Source organism: Eumetopias jubatus, unplaced genomic scaffold (genome assembly GCF_037043125.1).
Source record: "Eumetopias jubatus isolate StellerSeaLion01/CBP00866 unplaced genomic scaffold, mEumJub1_p1.0 scaffold_4, whole genome shotgun sequence".
Lineage (NCBI taxonomy): Eukaryota > Metazoa > Chordata > Mammalia > Carnivora > Otariidae > Eumetopias > Eumetopias jubatus.
The window spans coordinates 101,539,781-101,561,466 of record NW_028274810.1 but is presented as its reverse complement, the minus strand read 5'-3'; the positions used below and the strand labels follow the sequence as shown (position 1 = coordinate 101,561,466).

Here is a 21,686-nt window from a genome sequence, read left to right as displayed (position 1 = left end):
TTAGTAGTTAAGTTTTGGGGGAGTCCAAAATTATAGGCAGGCTTTTAACTGGGGGCACAGAGGGTTGGGTGCCCCTAAACTCCTGTATTTTTCAAGAATCAACTGTACTCCCCCATCACTAGGTTTGCCAAATTCAGCAAATAAATATACAGAACTCCCAGGTAAATTTGAATTTCAGATAAACAACAGATAATTTTTAGTAAAAGCATGTTCCAAATGCTGCCTGGGGCATATTTATACTGAGAAATTATTGTTTCTCTGAAGATTGGATTTCACTGGGCATCCCCTGTTTTATGTGATTCTCTACCCAAGATCACGGGCAGCCCCTAGGTCTCACACCATCTCCTTTCTTTCGTCTGAATCTTGAAAAGTGTGAGTGCATTTGCTGTCACTCTCCATGACTTTCTCCATCCCAGGGCTTGGCTTTCACAGTTAACACTCCCTCGCAAGGCCTTCCAGTAAGGTGACTGTCTTGTTGCTAAACCTAAAGTATGTTTTATTGTCACTTCCTGGCCTCTTGTTGACCTTGGCCATCCTGACTCTTCTTTCACCTACTGGATTCTGGAGACCCTACCCCAGCCTCTGCAAGACTACTTTCCCTGTTCCTCTCTCCCACCACCAACTTGGCCCTATGCCGGGCACCCCTAGGGTCCATGCTGACACTGAACCAGCTCCTTCCTGCCCCAGCATCTCCTGCAGGGCCTTGGCTCTGCCTACACACCATTCCCCCCAGCTGCCCAGGTCAGAAACCAGGAGCTGCACCCCAAAAGGCTCACCCTGACTCCTGCAGGAACCCCTTCATCTGGCTTGGAGTCCAGTCTTGCCTCTCATTAATCCATTTTCCTGACTATAATCAGGGAGCTCTTTCCCAAGTACAAATCTAATCAAATCCCTTCCCTGGTTCCGAAGTCAGTGTCCACAGTTTAAAATCCAAGCTTCCCAACATAGCCTATAAAATCTGGGTATGTGTTCCCTGCTGGCCCTGCAGCTTCCTTCATCTGCTCTCAGTCCCCAGCCCCCACCTTCCCTCCCCTTTGCCTGGGCCCTTTGCTCCTTCTGGGAAACACACACTGGGAGTAGATAACTCCTCCTCACCCCCCCCAAAGCCTTCCCTCCTCCCTCCACGCCTTCTTGAGCTGGCCTCCCACCACACAGAGCCCCACCTCCACCCCACCCCAACAACTGTCTCCCTACCAGGCTGGGAGACCCCTTCCAACTACTTTCACAATGGTATTCCTGGCACACAGTAAGTCTTGGTGACACTATGTCTCTTCTCAGGTTGTACCGGTCAGTCTCCTGGACTCAAAGCCCTCAGGTGGGCAGTGGGTCCTTAATCTCTGTGCCCTCACATGGTGCCTGGTGCAGAGCACTGGAGGGATGCTAGTTCAGTGGAGGGGTGATCTGTATTTCAGAGTCAGCATCAGCCTCTTCAATGAATTTGTAAGAGACATATTTGAAAGGTTTCAATGACAATTAATTTGAGATACAGCTATCAGAATCTATATTGATAAAAAAAAAAGTAACGTTCATTTTTATGTAACTAAAATGTTGGGAGCAAGAAATCCCAAACTCTAAATCTTTCACATACCCTGGCACTAAAGTCTGCTTCCATGGTTTACAAAGAATGGCATGGTATTTCATGATTAGCATTTACGATTTGATGCTACCATAGTAATATGAAGGGTTTAAAAAAAAAAAAAAACTCTTTTCTTAGATATTCTTTTTTCTGTGAAAATGATAGCTTTGTGTTTTTATTATAGAGCCCTTTTTTAAAAAACATTGGTAATGACCAGTCTCCCCACCCCATCACACACAGACCACATATAACGCACCCAAACTGAGGTCCATGGGTACTTCTCACCCACAAATGGAAAGGTCTGCTCTGCACAGAAGTAAGACACCCACTTTAGCAGCCATATGCCCCTCATATCAAAAGTTTCCATCAGAATGATGCCTTCCTCCAGAAAAGAAAAGAAAAATTTGTTTCAGAAGTAACCTAAGCTTGCTTTTAAGCATTTAGAAAACTGTTTCCAATGTGTACATCCCTAAATATGCTCATTTATTTTTGTAAAAATGCACACTCATTTCTATCAAACTTAACTATCAGATTCCTAAATTAATCCCCAAGGGGGATCATATTAGTCTGTCTTGGTTTTCTTTCTTTGTTAACTGTCATTTAGGGGGAAAATGACTCCTACCCCAAATTCCTTTGTTTTTCATTTATAAGTTTTATACGTTATAACAAAATATACCATGATAAAAGTATCATACAGTCTGAGTAATAAACACAGAATAAACTGGACTTCCTGTGTTTCTAATCTGGGACAGATGAGTTTAGTTGAGTTAGCGAGGGTGACCCAAGATGGTAGAGCATGACCAATCCTTTTGTGTATGTGGGTAATGGACCACAGAGAATTACACACCAGGTGCCCAAAGCTGAGAGGGAAAGCCACATTAGAATTTATACCCCAGCCTTGATCTTGAAGTGGCACTGGCAATCCACAAGATTCAAAGAAAAATGAAGATACTTGATCTATTTAAATTAAAACAACAAATTTTTTCTGAGCACATATAATTAAATCATACACCAAAGGCTTAAAAAAATGCATCCTTTAAAGAAGGGAGAAAAACAGAAATACCTATTATTACATTATATTTCTTTCAGGCAGTAATTTTCTTGGACTGTGGCTGAAGTTCAGATCCAAGTCAAAGATGATAGAACCACTGACTGACTCATCAGCAAATTATTCTTTTCTCCCCCAGAAAAATCATTTGGTAAAATTCAATACGCATTCATAATTTAAAAATAAAAACTAACCCTCTTCACAAGCCAGGAGCAGAAGGGAACTTAACCTGATGAAGTATATTTTAAAAAAAATTTCCTGAAAATATCCCCTATAAATAAGATGGAAAAGACTAGTACATTGCCCTGCAAGACCCAGCACTAAGTCAAGCAGAAAAGACATAAAAAACAAAGGATTAGAAAAGGAAGAAACGATTCTTATAACAAATAACATGATTGAACAGAAAACCCAAAAGAATCTACATACATTCTATCAGAAATAATAAAAAAGTTTAACAAGGAGACTGGCTATAAACTAATATAAGCAAATCAACTACATCTTTATACTCTGACAACAAACAAAACCACCTAAAAAGCAAACATGGGGTGCCTGGTTGGCTCAGTCAGTAGAGCGTGCAACTCTTGATCTCAGGATTGTGAGTTCAAGCCCCACGTTGGGCATGGGGTCCACTTTTAAAAAATAAATAATAAATAAAAATTATAAAATAAGAAGCAAACACAAAGCAAGGTACCTAGAAATAAATCTAATAAATGATGCGCAAACTTCTGGAGAAACTATAAAATTTTGTGGGACATTAAATTAAATATTTGTCCTACCAGGTATCAAGAGCTTTTATAAAGCTGCTGTAACAAAGACAGTGTGGTATTTGCATGGGCACAGACTCCTTGACCAATGGAACAGAACAGAGAGCCTAGGAATGGATGCAAGGACATGTGGAAACTCAGTGAAGGACAGAGGTGGTGGTGTAGATCCGCAGGGAAAAGGACCATGGGATAAATGGCACTGGGTCTAGTGGTTATACCTGCACACAGAGCTCACAGTTGGACCACGACCTCACAACACATGCAATAGCCAGTTCTTGATAGTTTAGACTTAAATAGACACTTAAAACTTTCAGAATAAAAGGTGAGAAAGTATCTTTATGATACTGGGGCAGGGAGGGGCTTCTTTAATCAGGAAAGAAAAAAAGTGTTAACTATATAAGAAATGAGCTGTACATTTAGCCAAATTAAGGTAAGAAATTTTTTGCTTATTACTGGAAAGACTGAAAAAGCCACAATGTAAAAGAGAAAAAGATTACAAACAAAGCAGATATTTATAACATATACAAGTGACCAAAGATTATTATCTAGAATATATGAAGAACTATGAACCAATAAGAAAAAAACAACCAAGTTTTTAAAAATGAGTGGAAAATGGGGCGCCTGGGTGGCACAGTAGGTTAAGCCTCTGACTCTTGATTTCAGCTCAGGTCATGATCTCAAGGTCATGGGATGAGCGGGCTCTGTGCTCAGGAGAGAGCCTGCTTGAGGATTCTCTCTCCTCTTCCTCCCCTTCTGCCCCTCCATGGATGCTCTCTTTCTCTCAAATAAATCTTTTTAAAAAATGTGCAAAAAACATGAGCAAGCGTTTCACAAAAAGAAACACAAATGATATAAGACATGCGACAAGATGCTCATTAGTAATTTGGGAAATGCAAAATTAGACCACAGTGAGATGCCCTCTTAAACCCACTAGATGGGCAAAGTTAAGAGTCTGACGATCTTGGAGGGTAGCAAGGATGGGATTCAGTGAGGCTGACAGGTGCATGACTTAGAACCACTGTTCTGAAAAGCAGTTCAGCACCACAGCGGACTTCTTATTGTTCAGGCATATTTTCTGGTCCTCCCTGGGTGAAGATTATGCCTTCCACCCCGTTGATGCACAGCTTCACTGTGTGACTTGCTCTAAAGGTTAGAATCTAGCCAACCAGCTGTGAGCAAAGTGGCCGGTACCCCTTTGCCATGAGACGCCCGGCATTCCAAGTGGAAGCTGCTCCTTCCACCTAAACCCAAGTGACATAATGTGGGACAGAGGCACGGCCAGCATGTGATGACAGCAAGAAATGCATCTCTGCATCTCTGTTGTTTTGCTGTAGTCCATTAAGATTGGAGGTGGGGGTGGGTAAGGAGGGTCATTTTTTATTTCTGCATAACTTAGCTCATAAGGTTGAACATTCATGTGCCCTAAGACCCAGAAATTTCACTCTAAGGAAATTTCCCTAGAGACATTTCCACAAGACACACACAAAAGAACATTCATATCAACATTGTCTATAATTGCAAAAAAACCTGGAAACAACTCAAACGTCCTTTGGTTCAGAATGGATCGATAAATTATGGTATATTTGTTAAATGATACAATCATCAGAAAGAATGTATTCTAGTTATACACAATAACATGAATGAGTCTTTATAAATAGAATTTTGAGTGATTAAAGCAAGTCACAAAAAAAATAAAGCAAGTCACATACAGCATAATACCATTTTCATAAAGCTCAAAAATAAGCAAAATTAAATAACATAGTTTCATGAAGCTCAAAAACAAGCAAAATTAAATAACATTGCTCATAAATATATGAGCAATGATTCTTTTTTTAAGCAAGGGAATGGATCAAATTGACGTTCCTGAGAGAGCATGCCTGGGGGCAAGGTGGGGAGGTAGGCAGATGAGGGAGGGAAGCAACACACAGATGGTGGTTGACCTTGACTCTGACCCTATGAAGGGTCAGATGTTCAATATTGCAGGCTTTGTGGGCCTTACAGTGTTTTGTCTCTACTCAAATCTGCTGTTGTAACCCAAAAGCCACCTGAGTATGGTTGTTTGTTCCAATAAAACTTTATTTATGGACTCTGAAATTTGAATTTTACATACTTTTTCATGTCATTAGATATTAGTCTTCTTTTGATTTGTTTTTAACTATTTAAACATGTAAAAATCATTTTTAGCTCATAAGCCATCCAGAGACACATGACCCCTAATATCTGGCCTGTGGAAGTTTGACAACTCCGCTCTAGTCCTCTGGTTGGGCTATGGGTTCATGGGACTTCATTCTATGATTGTTCATTCCCACTTCTTCCTTTTATTTAGTGTATGTGCCAGATATTATTTTTAATGTTCTTAAGAATCGAAAACACATAAGCCAATTTTTTAAAATGGGCAAAACAGATGAAGGGGATTAAGAGACACAAACTTCTAATTCTAAAATAAACAAGTCACAGAGATGAAAAGTACAGCATCGGGAATACGGTCAATAATACTGTAATAACGCCATATGGGGACAGATGGGGACAATACTCCTCGCGGTGAGCACTGAGTAATGTACAGAATTGTGGAGCCTCTATGTTGTACACCTGAAACTAATATAACATTGTCGATTATACTTCAATAATAAATAAAAAAAATCTAAACAACAAAGAAGCAAAACGTAAGCCCTGGTTCAGAGAGGAGCAATACAAAGCAGAAGATACAAAGATGGAGGGGACCACAAAATGTGCAAAGACATTGGAACTCTTTCCAAAACTCTCCCTCAAGGTCTGAGATATTTTTTCCTTGACCTCAAATCTGGGCACTGTCATAATTTCTCCCCTCATATCAGTAGAGCTCATTGTCTTGAATATCCGAACCAATGGAAAGTTTGGTTGGGGGTATTTCCTGCATCTTATGGCTTTTTGTCATATGTTATATTAGCACACACACACACAAAACGGAATTGATTTTTAGCTATCATTTTAGCTGGGCCATTATCCTATGTGATGTAATTTTAAGTATAATTCTCTTTGGATTTCAAAAACAAACTAGCTGAAGCCTATTAAGCATTATCTAGAAAATGCCCCTTTCCCACAAGCTCTGTCCCATACATGTGCTAAAAGGGGTACATTTTTTAAAGGCTAACCTGTCGGTATTTGAAAAAATTTGGGGGTAATCCTGAGTCTTATCTAGGACGAGTGTCTTCAATTTAAAAAGATATGATGGTGGGATCATTCATGTTTCTCCTGTGATCCTTCTCAAGACAGTCCCAGTGGAGTTTTGGATTTCTGCTTTACAGCTCACATTCTCCTTCTTCTTCTTCTGGAAATCGGCAACTACAGGCATCTTCCTCTTGAGCAGTTTGTACTGGCCTCACAAATGCTGAAAAGTAATTTAAAAACAACTTGTCTTTTGCTGTTTGTTTTAGCCATTTAACATCCAGTTTCTGTAAATCACAGTCACAGGACATCTCTAGTCACAACCATGCTCAACTCTAATTTGAACAAGTTTATCAATAAGAGAGACAATAGCAAGTAGGAGTTTTTTCTCAGGATTATTTACAATTTATTCTTACCAATTACTCTTACTGGTCCTGAAAAATGATTTTCTTTATTTTGTACGATGGCTAAAAACTTGAGCATGAATCACTATAGCACAAAATTGGTCATATCCCAAACGTAACCATAGTTTCAATTCAGCAGTATGGATTTTAGTCTTGAGGGTTACTCAGATTACACACTAGACAGTTTCTTTTGAATGAAATGCTTATGACACCAAGATATTAAAATACTGCCACTACTTCCATCTATCGGCAATTAAATAATTGATTTGTACATTAATTTCCTAGTTTCCTTTTACATGTTAGGGTGAAGTATTTGTGTTACTGCTGAGCAAATTTTCATCCTTTTTTTTCCAATATTATATTTATTTATTTGAGAGAGAGAGAGAGTGTGTGTGTGTGTGTACGCGCAAGCGGGGTTTGGGGGGTGAGGAGCAGAGGGAGAGGGTCAAGAAGACTCTGTGCTGAGTATGGAGCCCAATGTGGCTCAATCTCAAGACCCTGAGATCATGACCTGAGCCAAAATCAAGAGTTGGACCCTTAACTGACTGAGTCACCCAGCCCTGAGCAACTTTTCATCTTAAACAGACTTTTTTTATAGCCCGACAAAGCAAAAGTGCCTAATATTAAGATATTACATGCTTCTTGCTGTAAAAAAAATAATCAAGGGGAGTGACATCACAAGAGGGCAACATAGTTTGTTCCCAACTTTGGTCTCCTTTATAAGAACAACTAAGAACTATTCAAGAACAAGACACCACTGGCAGAATCTTAGAACATGGGGATGAGGCTGGAGCACCCCCACCTCTGCATCACAGAGACCAAGACAGACTGTTTTAGGAGGGTAAGAGAAGCAGTTACCATTGACCACATTGCCCCTCCTGCAGACAAGGACAGCACCACACAGACAGATCTCCCCAAGCCTCTGGCTCCTCCAGTGGGAAAAGAGGACCCAAAGGGAACTTCCAGCTTCTCCCAGCATTGGGGTCCCTTTACGGGAGCTCCTAGTCTGATCTTGCACTACAGGAAAGGCAGGGGAATCTGCAGCGTCCAACCACTGGCAATCTGACTGTGATGGAGAAGGGAGAGGAGCTTGCAGCAACCAGCACACAGATCTTGGCAGACTGAGTACATATTTGCAGAGTCCAAGTAGCAATCCCAACCAGTAGCTTTGTTTATCTTCAGAGCCAAGTTGAGGGTTCACCCTGACTAAGGTAGTTGATGGAGTGTAAATCTGCCTGATTCAGATCTGCCCACTATATAGCCTGGTTTGCCCATGCCCAGGCAAGGAGCTGAATCACAGCTCCAGCTGCTGTGGAGAATATCTTCCAGCCCGGTCTAACCAGAAAGGCTGGTGACAACTCCTGGAAGCCCAAATTCAATACCTGGTGAAAATATCTTTCAGGAATGAAGGGGCGATCAAGACATTCGCAGATGAAAAATTGAGAGAATTTGTCACCAGAAGGCCTACCCTAAAAAAATGGCTGAAAGGAAATTGTCTAAATAGAAGAGAAATGATAAAAGAAGGAATCTTGGAACATCAGGAAGGAATAAAGAAAAAAGGAATGAACAAATATATGGGTAGATACAATAAACTTTCCTTCCCTTGAGTTTTCCAAATTTTGTTTGACAGTTGAAGCAAAAATTATAACAGTGTCTAATATGGTTCTCAAAGTATGTAGTGGTAATATTTAAGATAAGTATATTATAAATTGGAGGAGTTTAAAAAGATGCAAAGGGAGGTAATATTTTTATATTTCATTCAAAGTGTTATAATGTTGATACTAGCAGATGGATAAATTATGATAATAAATAGAGCAGCCATGACAAGAGTTATACAAAGAGATACACTAAAAAAAAAACCATAGGCAAATCGAAGTGGATTTCTAAAAAATGTTCAGGTAATCCCAGGAATGTAGAGAAATGAAAACCAGAGAAAGCAAACAGAAAAGAAAAAATAAAATAGTATCTTAAGCTCTACCATATAAATAATTACATTAAATATATATGGTTTAAATATACCAACTAAAAGACAGAGATTAGTAGAGTGACCATTATATGTTGTCTACAAGAAATTCACTTCAAGTATAAAATGGGGGCGCCTGGGTGACTCAGTTGGTTAAGCATCTGACTCTTGGTGTCAGCTCAAGTCATGATCTCAGGGTCGTGAGATCAAGCCTTGTGTCTGACTCTGCACTCGGTGTGGAGTCCTCTTAAGATTCTCTCTCTCACTCCTAATCTCAGGAAACAAACTGAGGGTTGCTGGAGTGGTGGGGGTGGGAGGGATGGGGTGGCTGGGTGATGGACATTGGGGAGGGTATGTGTTGTGGTGAGCGCTGTGTATTGTGTAAGACTGATGAATCACAGACCTGTACCCCTGAAACAAATAATACGTTATATGTTAATAATAAAAAAATTTTTTTTAAAGATTCTCTCTCTTCCTCTCCCTCTGCCCCTCCCCCACTCGTGTTCATGCACACTCTCTCTCTTTCCCTCTCTCAAATAAATAAATAAAATCTTTATAAAAAATATAAAATGTAGTTGGGTTGAAAGTAAAAGAATGCAAAAAGGTATACCATGTATATATTAATTTTTTAAAGCAGGGCTATATTAATATCAGATAAAGTAGATTTCAGAGCAAAAAAAATTATCAGCACAGAGAGGGAACTTTCATAATTTTAATTTTAAAAAAGTCAATTTACCCAGAAGACCAGTATTTACCCAGTATTTAGCAATTCTAAATGTGTGTACATCAATCAAGCTGCAAAACAGGTGAAGCTGGGGGCACCTGGGTGGCTCAGTCATTGAGCGTCTGCCTTCGGCTCAGGTCATGATCCCAGGGTCCTGGGATCAAGCCCCACATCGGGCTTTCTGCTGAGCGGGAAGCTTGCTTCTCCCTCTCCCACTCCCCCTGCTTATATTCCCTCTCTTGCTGTGTCTCTGTCAAATCAATCAATCAATCAATCAATCTTTAAAAAAAAAAAAGTGAAGCTGAACCTGACAAAACTGAAAAGGGAAATATACAAGCTCACAAATATATTTGGAGAATTAAGTGGATAATAAGGGAATACTATGAATAACTTAAACACATACATTTCACAATTTCGAGGAAATGGACAAATTCCTCAAAAAACATGATCACAACTTGCTCACTATGAAGTAGTTATTAGATATTAATAATATCCTAATATTATTAAGGAAATTGATTTTGTAATTAAAAATCTCCAAAAAGAAAATCTTCAGGTCCAGATAGTTTCACTAGAGAATTCTACCAACTATCTAAAGAAGAATTAACATCACTCTACACACTCTCTTCCAGCAAATAAAGAAGGAACACGTCCCAACTTATTTGAGGAAGCCAGTATTAGTCTGATACCAAAACCAGACAAAGACAATTCTAGGAAAAAAAAAAAAAAAACATAGACCACTATCCCTCATGTGAATGTAGCTACAAAAATTCTTAACAAAATATTAACAAATAGAATTAAGCAGTATATAAAAAGAATTATATACCATGACCAAGTGAAATTTAGTCTAGGGATGCAAGGCTGGTTCAATATTCAAACACAAATCTATGTAATCCACCATCTTAGGCTGATGAAGAAAAGTCACATGATCATATCAATTGATGCAGAAAAAGCACTTGACAAAATTAAACACTAGAGGAGGGACTTCCTCAACTTGATAAAGAAGATCTACTAAAAACCTATTGCTTACATCATACTGGTGAAATACTGAATGATTTTTACCTAAGATTAGAAGAGAGGCAAGGATATTCACTCTGACCACACTTTATTTGACATAGTGCTGGAAGTTCTAGCCAACATAAAGTCAAGAAAAAGAAAAAAAAGAAATGCAGATTGGAAAAGAAAAAATGAAACTGTCTCTATTTGCAGATGACATTATAGTCCATGTAAAATCCCAAGGAATTTACAACATGCTCCTAGAACTAATAAGCGAGTTCAGCAAGATCACAGAATACAAGATCAATCTATGAAAATCAACTATACTCTTATAGAATAACAACTCTCTCTCTCTCTCTCTCTCTCTCTCTCTCTCTCTCTCTCTCAACGAACAGCTGGAAGCCAAAATTTAATATAAAATACCATTTGCAGTTCTTAAAAAAATGTACATGCTAAGGCCTAAATTTAACAAAATATGTACAGGATTGGTATGCTGAAAACCACAAAATGCTGATGAAAGAAATAAAAGAAAAAGAAATAAAAGAAATGTCTTTACTATGTTAAGACATAAATACTTAACATAGTAAAGACATCAATTCTCACCAAATTAATATACAGGTTTACCACAGTTGCTTTCAGAATCCCAGCTGACTTCTTGTAGATACAGATAAGATTGTCCTAAAAATTTATATGGAAATGCAAAGGAAGTAAAATAGCTAAAACAATGTTGAAAAAGAAGAATAAAGCAGGAAAAATCCATCTACCCCCTACCTACTTTCAAGACCAGTTTTATAGCCACAGTAATCACGACAGTGTGGTACTGGCAGAGAATAAACACACAGAACAGTGGAACAAAAGGGAAAAACCAGAAATAGTCCCCACACAAGTATAATTAACTGATTTTCGAGAAAGCCACAAAAGCAATTCAGTAGAGGAAGAATAATGTTTTCAACAAGTGACGCTGGAGCAATTGGACATTGAAAGCAAAAAAAAAAAAAAAAAAAAAATTCTTGACCTAAACCTCTCACACCTTACACAACACTTAACTAAAAATAAACCATGATTTAAATGTAAAACATTGAGAAAGGAGAAAATAAAAATCTTTGCGATCCAGGACTTAAAGAGTTCTCAGACATGACTCCATGTATGAAAAAAACTGGCGAATTGTACTTTATCAAAATTAAAACTTTTTTCTCTGCAGAAGACTCCATGAAGAGGAGGGAAAGGCAAGGTACAGAGTGGGCAGAAACACAAACCCCACACCTGCTGAAGGACCTAGAAGGTATCAAGGACTCTCCAATGTCAACAGTAAAACAAACAGACAAAAATCCCATTAGAAAATAGACCAAAGACATGAAGGAACCTTTCACTGAGGAAAATACACAGGTGTAAAATAAGTACGTGAGGGGCACCTGGGTGGCTCAGTCGGTTAAGCGCCTGCCTTTGGCTCAGGTCATCATCCCAGGGTTGGGCTCCTTGCTAGATGGGGAGCCTGCTTCTCCCTCTTTCTCTCCCGCTGCCCCTGTTTTGTGCTCTCTCACTCTCTCTCTCTCTCTCTCAAATAAATAAAACCTTAAAAAAAAAAAAAGAAGTATGTGAAAAGCTGTTTGACCCTTAGGGGAAGGCAAATGACCACAGTGGGCTATCACTGTATTCCTCTTCGAACAGCTGGGTAAGAAACTGTGGCAGTACAAAATGCTGGCAAGAGTGTGGAGAAATGATCACTCATATGCCACTGGTGGAACGTTAAATGGTACAACTCCTCCAGAAAGTAGTTCGGCAGTTTCTTAAAACAACAAACCACATGGCCCAGAAATTGCACTCCTGGCTTTTATGTTAGCAATGTGAAAACTTACATCCACACATAACCTGTACACGATTATTCACAAAGGCTTTATATGCAATAGTCAAAAACTGGAAACAATCAAAATGTCCCTCAGTTGGTGAATGGTCAAACAAACTGAGGTTCAACCATGCCATGGAACACTGGTCAGCGGTTAAAAAAAAAAAGAGCCCACCGTCGAAGCACATCATGCCTTGGGTGGACCTTAGTGGCATGAAGCTGAGTGAAAAAAGCTAATCTGAAAAGGTCACATGCTTATAATCCACTTATATATTACGTGCTTCTATTTATATAACATTCTCTAAGTGACAAAAGTGTAGAGATGGGGGCCACATGGGTGGCTCACTCAATTAATCATCTGCCTTCTGCTCAAGTCATGATCCCAGGGTCCTGGGATCAAGTCCTGCATTGGGCTCCTTGCTCAGCCAGGAGCCTGCTTCTCCCTCTGCCTGCCGCTCCCCCTGCTTGTACTTGCTCTCTCTCTGTCTCTGACAAATAAATAAATAAAATCTTTGAAAAAAAAAGTGTAGAGATGGAAAACAGACTTGTGCTGCCAGCGGGGAGTGGGGAGGGAGTGTATGTGACCACAAAGGACCAGCAGAAGGGGATCCTGGTGGTGAGAGAATACTTCTGTATTGGTTGTGCAGGAGGTTACCCCAATCTACACATGTGACCAAACGACATACAGCTAGACACACACAATGTGCCAAAGTCAACTGCCTGGTTTTCATATTGTGCTCTAGTTACAGAAGATGTAACCCCATGAACAACACGAGAATTTTCTGTACTGTCTTTACAACTTCCAGTAAACCTATAATTATTTCAAAATAGAAAGTTTTTTTTAATGGTCTAAAAATTTAAAAAATGGATTACAGTTTCATTGCAACTCACTAATTACTCATCACTACTCTTGGCAAAGCATTTGTATTGTAGGTGGGGGTGAAGGCGGGAAGGATAATTCTTTAAATCAGAGATTTTGGTGAGAACTTGGGGAGGTGGGTAACTGTTTTCCTGTGCATTGTAGAATTTCAGCAACATCTCTGACTCCTTTCACTAGATGCTCTCCACACCCCCAAGGCTGTGATCATCAAAACTGTCTCCAGACATTACCAAATGTCCTCTTGGGGGCAAAATTGCCCCTGCTTGATAACATAACCTCTGTGCTATACTAACCAAAAAAAGAATCTTTTCCTGGGACGCCTGGGTGGCTCAGTTGGTTGAGCGACTGCCTTCCGTTCAGGTCATGATCCTGGAGTTCCAGGATCGAGTCCAACGTTGGGCTCCCTGCTCAGCGGGGAGTCTGCTTCTCCTTCTGACCCTCCCCCCTCTCATGTGCTCTCTCTCTCTCATTCTCTCTCTCAAATGAATGAATAAAATCTTTTAAAAAAGAAACTTTTCCTTTCTACTATAAAAGCCTTGTCTCAGACGAGCTCATATTGAATATGTTTATATTGGTCTTACGTTGTTTGAATAAATACAGGAGTTTCTTTCTGCCATGTTTAAGAACAGAGAAACGGAGCACGAGAAAGAACACCAGGAACAGCACGGCAGCCGACGTCAGTGCAAGAAAGAAGATGATGATCTGGGGGGTGTGACCTTTAAAAAAGAGCAAAAGGAGAAATGCATGCAGATATACAGTTTTGCAAATATACCTATTTTTATAGTTACATTGGTAAACCCCTAATCACAAGGAGAAGTGGGGTCTTGGACATCTCTAACCTAATAAACTTGCTTGCGTATAAGAAAACTTTTTTTAAAAAACCTAAATAATTTTTCCAGAGACCCACAAAAATTAAATGGCTTGGCCTCTCTAGAATATAGAAAATATGGGACTCCATAATCCCCTTAATTTGACATTATCAAAGGTGTAGTATTTGTCTGGGTAGTTTCACCTTGTTCTGCTTACTAATGTGTGTCTCAGATTGTATGACAAACACTTGAAAAAAGTTGATGGGTTTCTTGACGCCAGGATAAAAGAAGGAAGGCATGCAGGAGGTGCCCATTGTAGGCAGAGATGTGAGACATCACAGTATTGGGGTGATTTAGATTCCAGTCAGAACAGCCATACTACATTCACTCTGATGCAATAGCAACGAACCAGCTACCTGGATCTCTTGCAGGGGCAGACGAGGAGGCAGAGGTTGTACCTGGAGAGAAGTCAGCCGAAGCTGGTCCACATACTGCATCACTTTCCTTTGTCCCATTCACAAGTACAGATTTGCCACCCAAAGAACAGCTTAGACCATTCAATGAAAAGAGTTCAAATAATTAATTTAGGTACAGGTCATTCTAATTAAAAATATTGACATTTTCCATCCAATAAAGCAACCTAGTGACAAAGGGGTGAGGGTCTGGGTTCATAAAGATACTACGGAAAACATACACTTGACTGCCTGGCTTCCTCTAACTTTCACAGTTCTCCATAATTCACCCTATCCTACCCACCTAACTGGATTCTTCTTTCTTCCCAGGCTGGGGAGCCCTGTCCCACAACTGTCCCCAGACTGTTTTTGCCTGGTTAGTCTCTCACCCTCAATTTCTTAAGCATATTTGACCATCTCTGGCATATATGAAGGACAGACAACCTAGTACAACGGTTAGGAGTTCCTAACCTTATGATGTGTTGGCATCAGACAGACAAGGGTTTGAGCCCAGGGTCTGTCTCTGTGCAGAATGACCATGGGCAAGTTAAGAAAATCTCTCTAAGCTTGTTTTCTCATCTGTAAAATAAGGAATACATGCACCAAGGACTGTTGTGAAGAGCAAATGAATGACCCCAGGGACACACTTGTAGGGCTGGACATTATGAACCCAGACCCACACATCCCAGTAAATGGTAGCTATCATCACCATCATCATCATCCCCATCAACACACCATCAGCGCCATCACCATCATCATCATCCCCATCAACACACCATCAGCACCATCACCATCATCATCATCCCCATCAACATACCATCATCACCATCACCATCATCATCATCCCCATCAACATACCATCATCACCATCACCATTGTCCTATGTCTTTTCCCTCATCCCTTTACCTAATGCAAACCCACTCTTCTTCCAAAACCAGTTCAATCCCACTTTCCATGCAGACTCATTGACTTCTCTGAACTACTTGTGTTGAAAGACCTTAAAAAAAACTTTCCCAATCTGTACAAACCAATATTTTTGTAACACCTAAGAATGTAAATGGAAAATATTAATCAAAATGATTTTCTAGTAAGAAAATCAAATGGAAAAAAAGAACAAAAGCATACAAAACACAAGAACTCAATTTTTATTAGAGTTGATGGACACATATAACTCCGCCAATTGCCTTTCACACTTCTAAACGCTCACTCTTAGAATGTGTAGTGTTCCTGCCACAGACACCACAAACTGTCCGTGGACCAGCACCTGTCCACAGACCACACTCTGAGTAGCTCTGGTCCTGATCACACAGGTCAACAGGCATATTCCCATGTATGCTGTTGGCTGTTTTACTTCTGTGATGGTCTTGTTTGCCCAAGTAGGTGTTGTGTTTTTGAGGGTAGGAAACATAATTTATACCCTTCTTGTGTCATCCTCAATGCTGGCCTTGAACCCTTGAAGATGGGCTGAGTGATCAGTGAGGAAAGGTAAGAGACAGCAAAGAGATTGGAAGGAAAGAGAACAGAATGACTGTTCTCAGCTGGGGCAGACAGTAACAAAGTTCTAGTAAATCTGAGCTAAATGCTCTGGGCATCATTTCTGGAGAAAATGCCCACTTTGTATCAAATCACTCCTACCTCATACTGTTCACACACTGCCCATTCATATGCTCTTCTATGCTTATATTTGATAGGCCCACGTGGGGCTTCACTCATGACCCTGAGATCAAGAGTCACATGCTCCACCGACTGAGGCAGCCAGGCGTCCCAGAGAGATTTTTTTAAAACTTCATTGATAACATTCTTTGTCTTTAAAAATGTTAACCCAGGGACACCTGGGTGGCTCAGTCGGTTAAGCGTCTGCCTTCAGCTCAGGTCAGGATCCCAGGGTCCTGGGATCGAGTCCCACATCAGGCTCCTTGCTCAGTGGGGAGACTGCTTCTTCCTCTCCCTGCCATCCCCCCTGCTTGTGCTCTCTCTCTCTCTCTAACAAATAAATAAAGAAAATCTTTAAAAAAAAAAACTTTATAAAAAATAAATAAATAAATAAACCAAAAATGTTAATCCAGATTCTCTATTTTGAAAGCAAAAGGAAATTATACGTACTTTGTCCACGGTTGACAAGAGCCATGTTTCTGATCATTAAATGTCCCAAAGCGACAGTCTTTACAACCTGCATAAAAATTAAAGTAACAATAAAAAAGGGAATTTTTTATGATTTCATAACTTTTCCTTTGATGAACATAATTACATAATAATAAAGTCATTAACTTAATACAATCTACACAGGCTGTTCAACAATGCTTCTTGAAACGAAACCCCAAGATGACTAAAGTTTTTATTCTAATTGTACATAGAGTATTGTATATATATGTATAGAATGTATGCAAATGCATAATCCTGGTGAATAACAAATGTTGTGATTTCAAATTATTTCCATTGATTGAAAAATAATTTTGTAAATATCGTATACTTGGCTCAGTGGTTCATTGCATGTTACTTTAAGGTTCTATTAATCTATGTTTTACTTTATATTCAAAGGACCAAGACCTAAATTAATGACATATGTCTAGATAAACAGACTTGCACTAGATTGAAGAAGAGCAAACCTACCCTCTCTGGTTAATTCTTGACCTTGTTTACAATCCGGTTCACACATGGTGCATCCTGCCCCCAAGCAGTGGAATCCTGAGATGCACTCACACTCTGCATTGCTGATGGGGGAACACACCTTCTTGGTCCTGAAAACACCTACAAAGTTTCCCAAGTTACATGACAGCTGACCTCTGAATCCAGGAAGCAAATTTATGTTCTGCAATAAAAATCATCCTGAACAAACCCACAAAAACCATGCTCACTCTTATAATGTTCCTAATGACCTTAGAGCATAAAGTTCATTTTTTAAATCTCAATAGAAGACATTTTTACATTTTCCTAATTAAACACTTCTCTCTGGTCAAATGAGTGTTTCTTCTAATATTTAAAACCTCAATCTACAAATTATTGCTTTTACAACAAATTATTTTACTGCACCTGCCTTTTGACAGAGGAACCAGCATAGTTAACACTTAACACTTTCCACCGAGATCAACACACTAGGGAATAAAAACCCGTTGTCCCAACACATGCCCGGATCAACATACATCTTTTAAATCATACCTTCACACTGCCTGCATATGTCACAGGCCTTTTGTCCACTGGTGCTGGAGAAACTATTTGGAGGACAAGGAAGGCAGATCTGACCCTTGTTTTTCCCACAGAAAGTACCTAAGAAGATAGATAATAGGTGTACTGTTGGACAATGCATAGTAATTGCCCAAAGCATTATGAAGTTCACAAGAAAACTAGAGTAAGAAACAATGATTAGTTTCTAGATGGCACAGTGACTTTATTTTGAGTGACTTTTTAATTATACATTTGCAAGATTGCCTTTAGCATAGCAGCAGAATTACAAATAACAAAGTATAGATATTGCATCAGACAAACCAACAGAAAGAAAACAGTTTCCTTTATCTATTGAACAAAAAAGAATGACTTCTCTTGATTGATCCAGGAGATCAATATGACTGGATTCAGGAGATCAGCATCCTTCATCAGTATACTAACAATGTAATGTGTCTGCTTTTTCCCCACTCTGTGAAGCCCCCTGCCACTTCTTATTCCTTGCTGTGCCCCCCAGTCTGAGCACAGGTCCTCACAGATAAGGCTGACATTTACTGAGGTCTTGCCATGTGCCATGCACTGTTCAGAACCTATCATAGGATCCTCCCAGCAGAGCAATGAGATAGGTTCTTTCATCATCCCCAGTTGCCAAAGCTGGGGCACAAGGGATTAAGCGACATGGCTACCTTCTTCACACAGCTAAGATGTAGCACCCAAGAAATATTTGTAAATGAATGAATTTAAAAAAATAATTGAAACAGAACTCATTAACCCTGACTACTAGACTCACTGAACCATGAGTTCAACAGAACAGATCAAACACACATGTTAATTTGGTTCTTACCAGCTAGGCATTTACTACAGGAATCCTGCATTGATCCTGTCCTCTCAAAATTCATGACCAACAACACGGTAGCCACTATGTTGTAATAGCCACTGCCCATGGTGAAATCTTGCAGAGACAGCATATGAGCAAAGCAGATTCCAAAAGGGTTTTAATCAAAGTAGCTGGTTTCACAAATACCGCTCTGCAAAAGGTAAAAATTTCCAAGAATGAGGTGGTTTCTCCTTTTAGGATTATCTACATTTCAACCATTACCTATGCCATCCACAAGACCATAACTTGGAGCTTCTCAGAAACAATGATGGAATATTAGGGAAAAGGTGCAAATACATAGACACTTCTATGATAAGACACTTCTATGATAAGACAAACATGACTACACACATAGCTTTGTGCAGGTTTGCCAAAGTCTAAGCGTGCACTCTCCAACATGTTTTGCCAAAATGCAGAAATAACAATAACAAGAATTTTTAGGGACTTTCATAGACACTTGGCATTAGCATCCAGATTTCAACAATGGCAGCTCTTTGCTGGCTCTGAGATAGAGTTCTTAAAGTGACAACCTGTCAGTCTTACCTAACAGCTCAGCTCAGTGGGAAGATATCTCATTACTCTTTCCCCTTTGTCAGAACAATATGTGAACAGTTCAACACCCAATTGCTAAAATGTTGAAGCACTGCTCTGTTCAACTCATGATCACATTTTCTTGATAGATATATATTTGCCCATTTTGAGATTTGAAGCTCATGTAGTAACAAAACTAAGAAGTAAGAAATCTCTTTGGGGCCAGGTGCTTGATCTTTATTTAATAGGCTATGGAATAAAAGTTACTAGAAATTAGAAGGGCAAAAAGTCTAGCCATGGAGAAAAGGAATAAAGCTGCTATCCTTACCCCAACTCCGTTACCCCGACTGTCCCAGACGACAAACCTTGAGATTCTCAGTGCTGGTGAAGAACTTTCCACTCCTTGATCTTCAGAGCACTGAGGTTCTGCCTCTCCCTCGCTGCAAGTCAAACACAGGGGTTTGGTGACTCAGCCGGGGGCGGGGCCTCATGGGAAATCCCCACCACCCTCTGTGAGATCGCCCATTTGATGTTTGTTGACCCCAAAATCCCCTAGAGCCCCCATCCTCCCTCAATAATGGCACTTCAAACCATTTCTTGGAAGCAGCTACGTACTGTTAGGACATCTCTCAGATGACTTTGGGAAAGGCTGTTGTCACTTAAAGTAGCCCTCCTTGTCAAAACCTTTAATGAGTCCTACACATATTTGAGATTTGAGGGATGAAATCCACTTCTAAAGAAATATCAGCGCTTTTGCCATACCCTACCCCCTACCGGTATAATAATAGCGATGCTCTAACCATAATTCACTGAGGGTGCTGATGTACCAGGCATCACTCTAATAAGCGCTTTAATGAATACTATCCTCAAAAGAACCCCAGGAGTTGACATTATCATTATTATTAGAGTGGCATTATGCAAATGAGAACATTGAGCCTATGAGTCTAGCCAGAAAATCAGCAGGATGGGGAGCCAGGATTGGAACCCAGGGCAATCTGATTCCTTTCTACTGAGCTCCTTGCTATGTGGGTGAGATGGGGGAAGAAGGAGGGAGAAATGAAGTGGAGACAAGGAAGGCATAGAAGTTATATGGTGGATAACTCTGGGTAAAGTTGAGATCTATTAGGGTTTTTTAGAAAACCATTATTTTAATTAAAAAAAAAAGGCGGAGGGAAGGAGAAGGGGGCTCCTGGTTGGCTCAGTCAGAAGAGCATGCAACTCTTGATCTCAGGGTCCTGAGTTCAAGCCCCATGTTGGGTGTAGAAATTACTTAAATAAATAAATAAAAACTTAAAAAATTGAAAAGGAAGAAGAGGAAGAGGAGTACAGGAGAAAGAGAGGAGAAAGCGGTGGTGAGGAAGAGGGAGGAAGTGAGGAAGATATTCTAGGGACACTGAGATGAACCTGCCCAACATTGAGAGGCTAGGGACCCTCAGGAAGATGACCAGGGGAACTATAGCAAGAGTGGTTTCAACTAAAACAGATGGCTTTCTGTTAGGATCCAAACAGAAAAGAACTATTTTCCCCCAGGAGTCATGGGGGCTTAGTGTCGAATTGGGGGAGGAAGAGAGAAGGGAGCTAATATGTATTAAACACTTGCTATGTACTATGCATTTTACATGTTTCCATGACTCCTATCATGCCACCATCCTCATTAGAAAGTTTCCGTGGCTCCCTGTTGACCACCAAAGGAAACCTGGATCCTATAGCCCACTATTCAAGGACTTCTGGGACCTGACCTGAAGATGTCTTTAAAAAAATTAAGATATACCTCGGGCGCCTGGGTGGCTCAGTCATTAAGCGGCTGCCTTCGGCTCAGGTCATGATCCCAGGGTCCTGGGATCGAGTCCCACATCGTGCTCCCTGCTCGGTGGAGAGTCTGCTTCTCCCTCCCCCACTCCCCCTGCTTGTGTTCCCTCTCTCGCTGTGTCTCTCTCTGTCAAATAAATAAATAAAAATCTTTAAAAAAATTAAGATATACCTCATATAACATAAATGTCACTATTTTAAAGTTTATTTCCCAGAATTCACTGATATTCCCTATGTTGTGCAACTATCATCCGTATAACATTCCAGAACATTTTCGTCACACCCAAAATATCCCTAAGAGCAGTCACTCCCCAGGCACCCCGACCTTGACCCTGGTAACCACTGGTCTGCTTTCTGTCTCTATGAATTTGCCTGTTCTGGACATTCCATATCCATAGACTCATACAGCGTCTTGGCTTCTTGCACTTAGCAGAATGATATTCCACCGGATGGATGTCCACATGTTGTCTCTCCATTCATCAGGTGATGCACATTTGAATTATTCCCCTTTTTGATTACTATGAATAATGCTGCTCTGAATATGTGTGTGTACGCTTTTGAATGGACATTTTTTTTTCAGTTCTCTTGGGTGTATACCTAGGAGTAGAATTGCTGCATTGTATGGTAATTCTGTTTCACTTTTTGAGGAATTGCCAGACTGTTTCCGGGGGCAGCTGCACCATTGTACATCCCCACCAGGAATGGATAAG

At 40.0% G+C, this 21,686-nt stretch overlaps 1 protein-coding gene across 1 annotated transcript; it reads right to left on the bottom strand.

Moving 5' to 3' along the window:
- Window positions 1-5,171: 5,171 nt before the first annotated feature.
- On the bottom strand, window positions 5,172-19,577 carry TNFRSF9 (TNF receptor superfamily member 9). The gene is made up of 8 exons (XM_028108540.2): window positions 19,496-19,577; window positions 18,604-18,787; window positions 17,757-17,864; window positions 17,211-17,348; window positions 16,704-16,770; window positions 14,565-14,695; window positions 13,921-14,055; window positions 5,172-6,755 (listed from the first exon to the last, which is right to left on the bottom strand). Exons 2-8 carry the CDS (start codon window positions 18,725-18,727, stop codon window positions 6,667-6,669), a joined length of 792 nt encoding a protein of 263 aa, XP_027964341.1. The 5' UTR covers window positions 18,728-18,787; window positions 19,496-19,577; the 3' UTR covers window positions 5,172-6,666.
- Between the last annotated feature and the right edge of the window lie 2,109 nt (window positions 19,578-21,686).

Bases quoted from the DNA above. Each gene is read 5' to 3' on its own strand.
- TNFRSF9 (XM_028108540.2), bottom strand. From the start codon at position 18,727: ATGCTGTCTCTGCAAGATTTCACCATGGGCAGTGGCTATTACAACATA. The intron at 17,865-18,603 runs GTAAGAACCAAA...CTATCTTCTTAG, and splicing joins CTGTAGTAAATGCCTAGCTG to GTACTTTCTGTGGGAAAAAC. The intron at 16,771-17,210 runs GTAGGTTTGCTC...ATTTTTATGCAG, and splicing joins TCAAGAATTAACCAGAGAGG to GTTGTAAAGACTGTCGCTTT.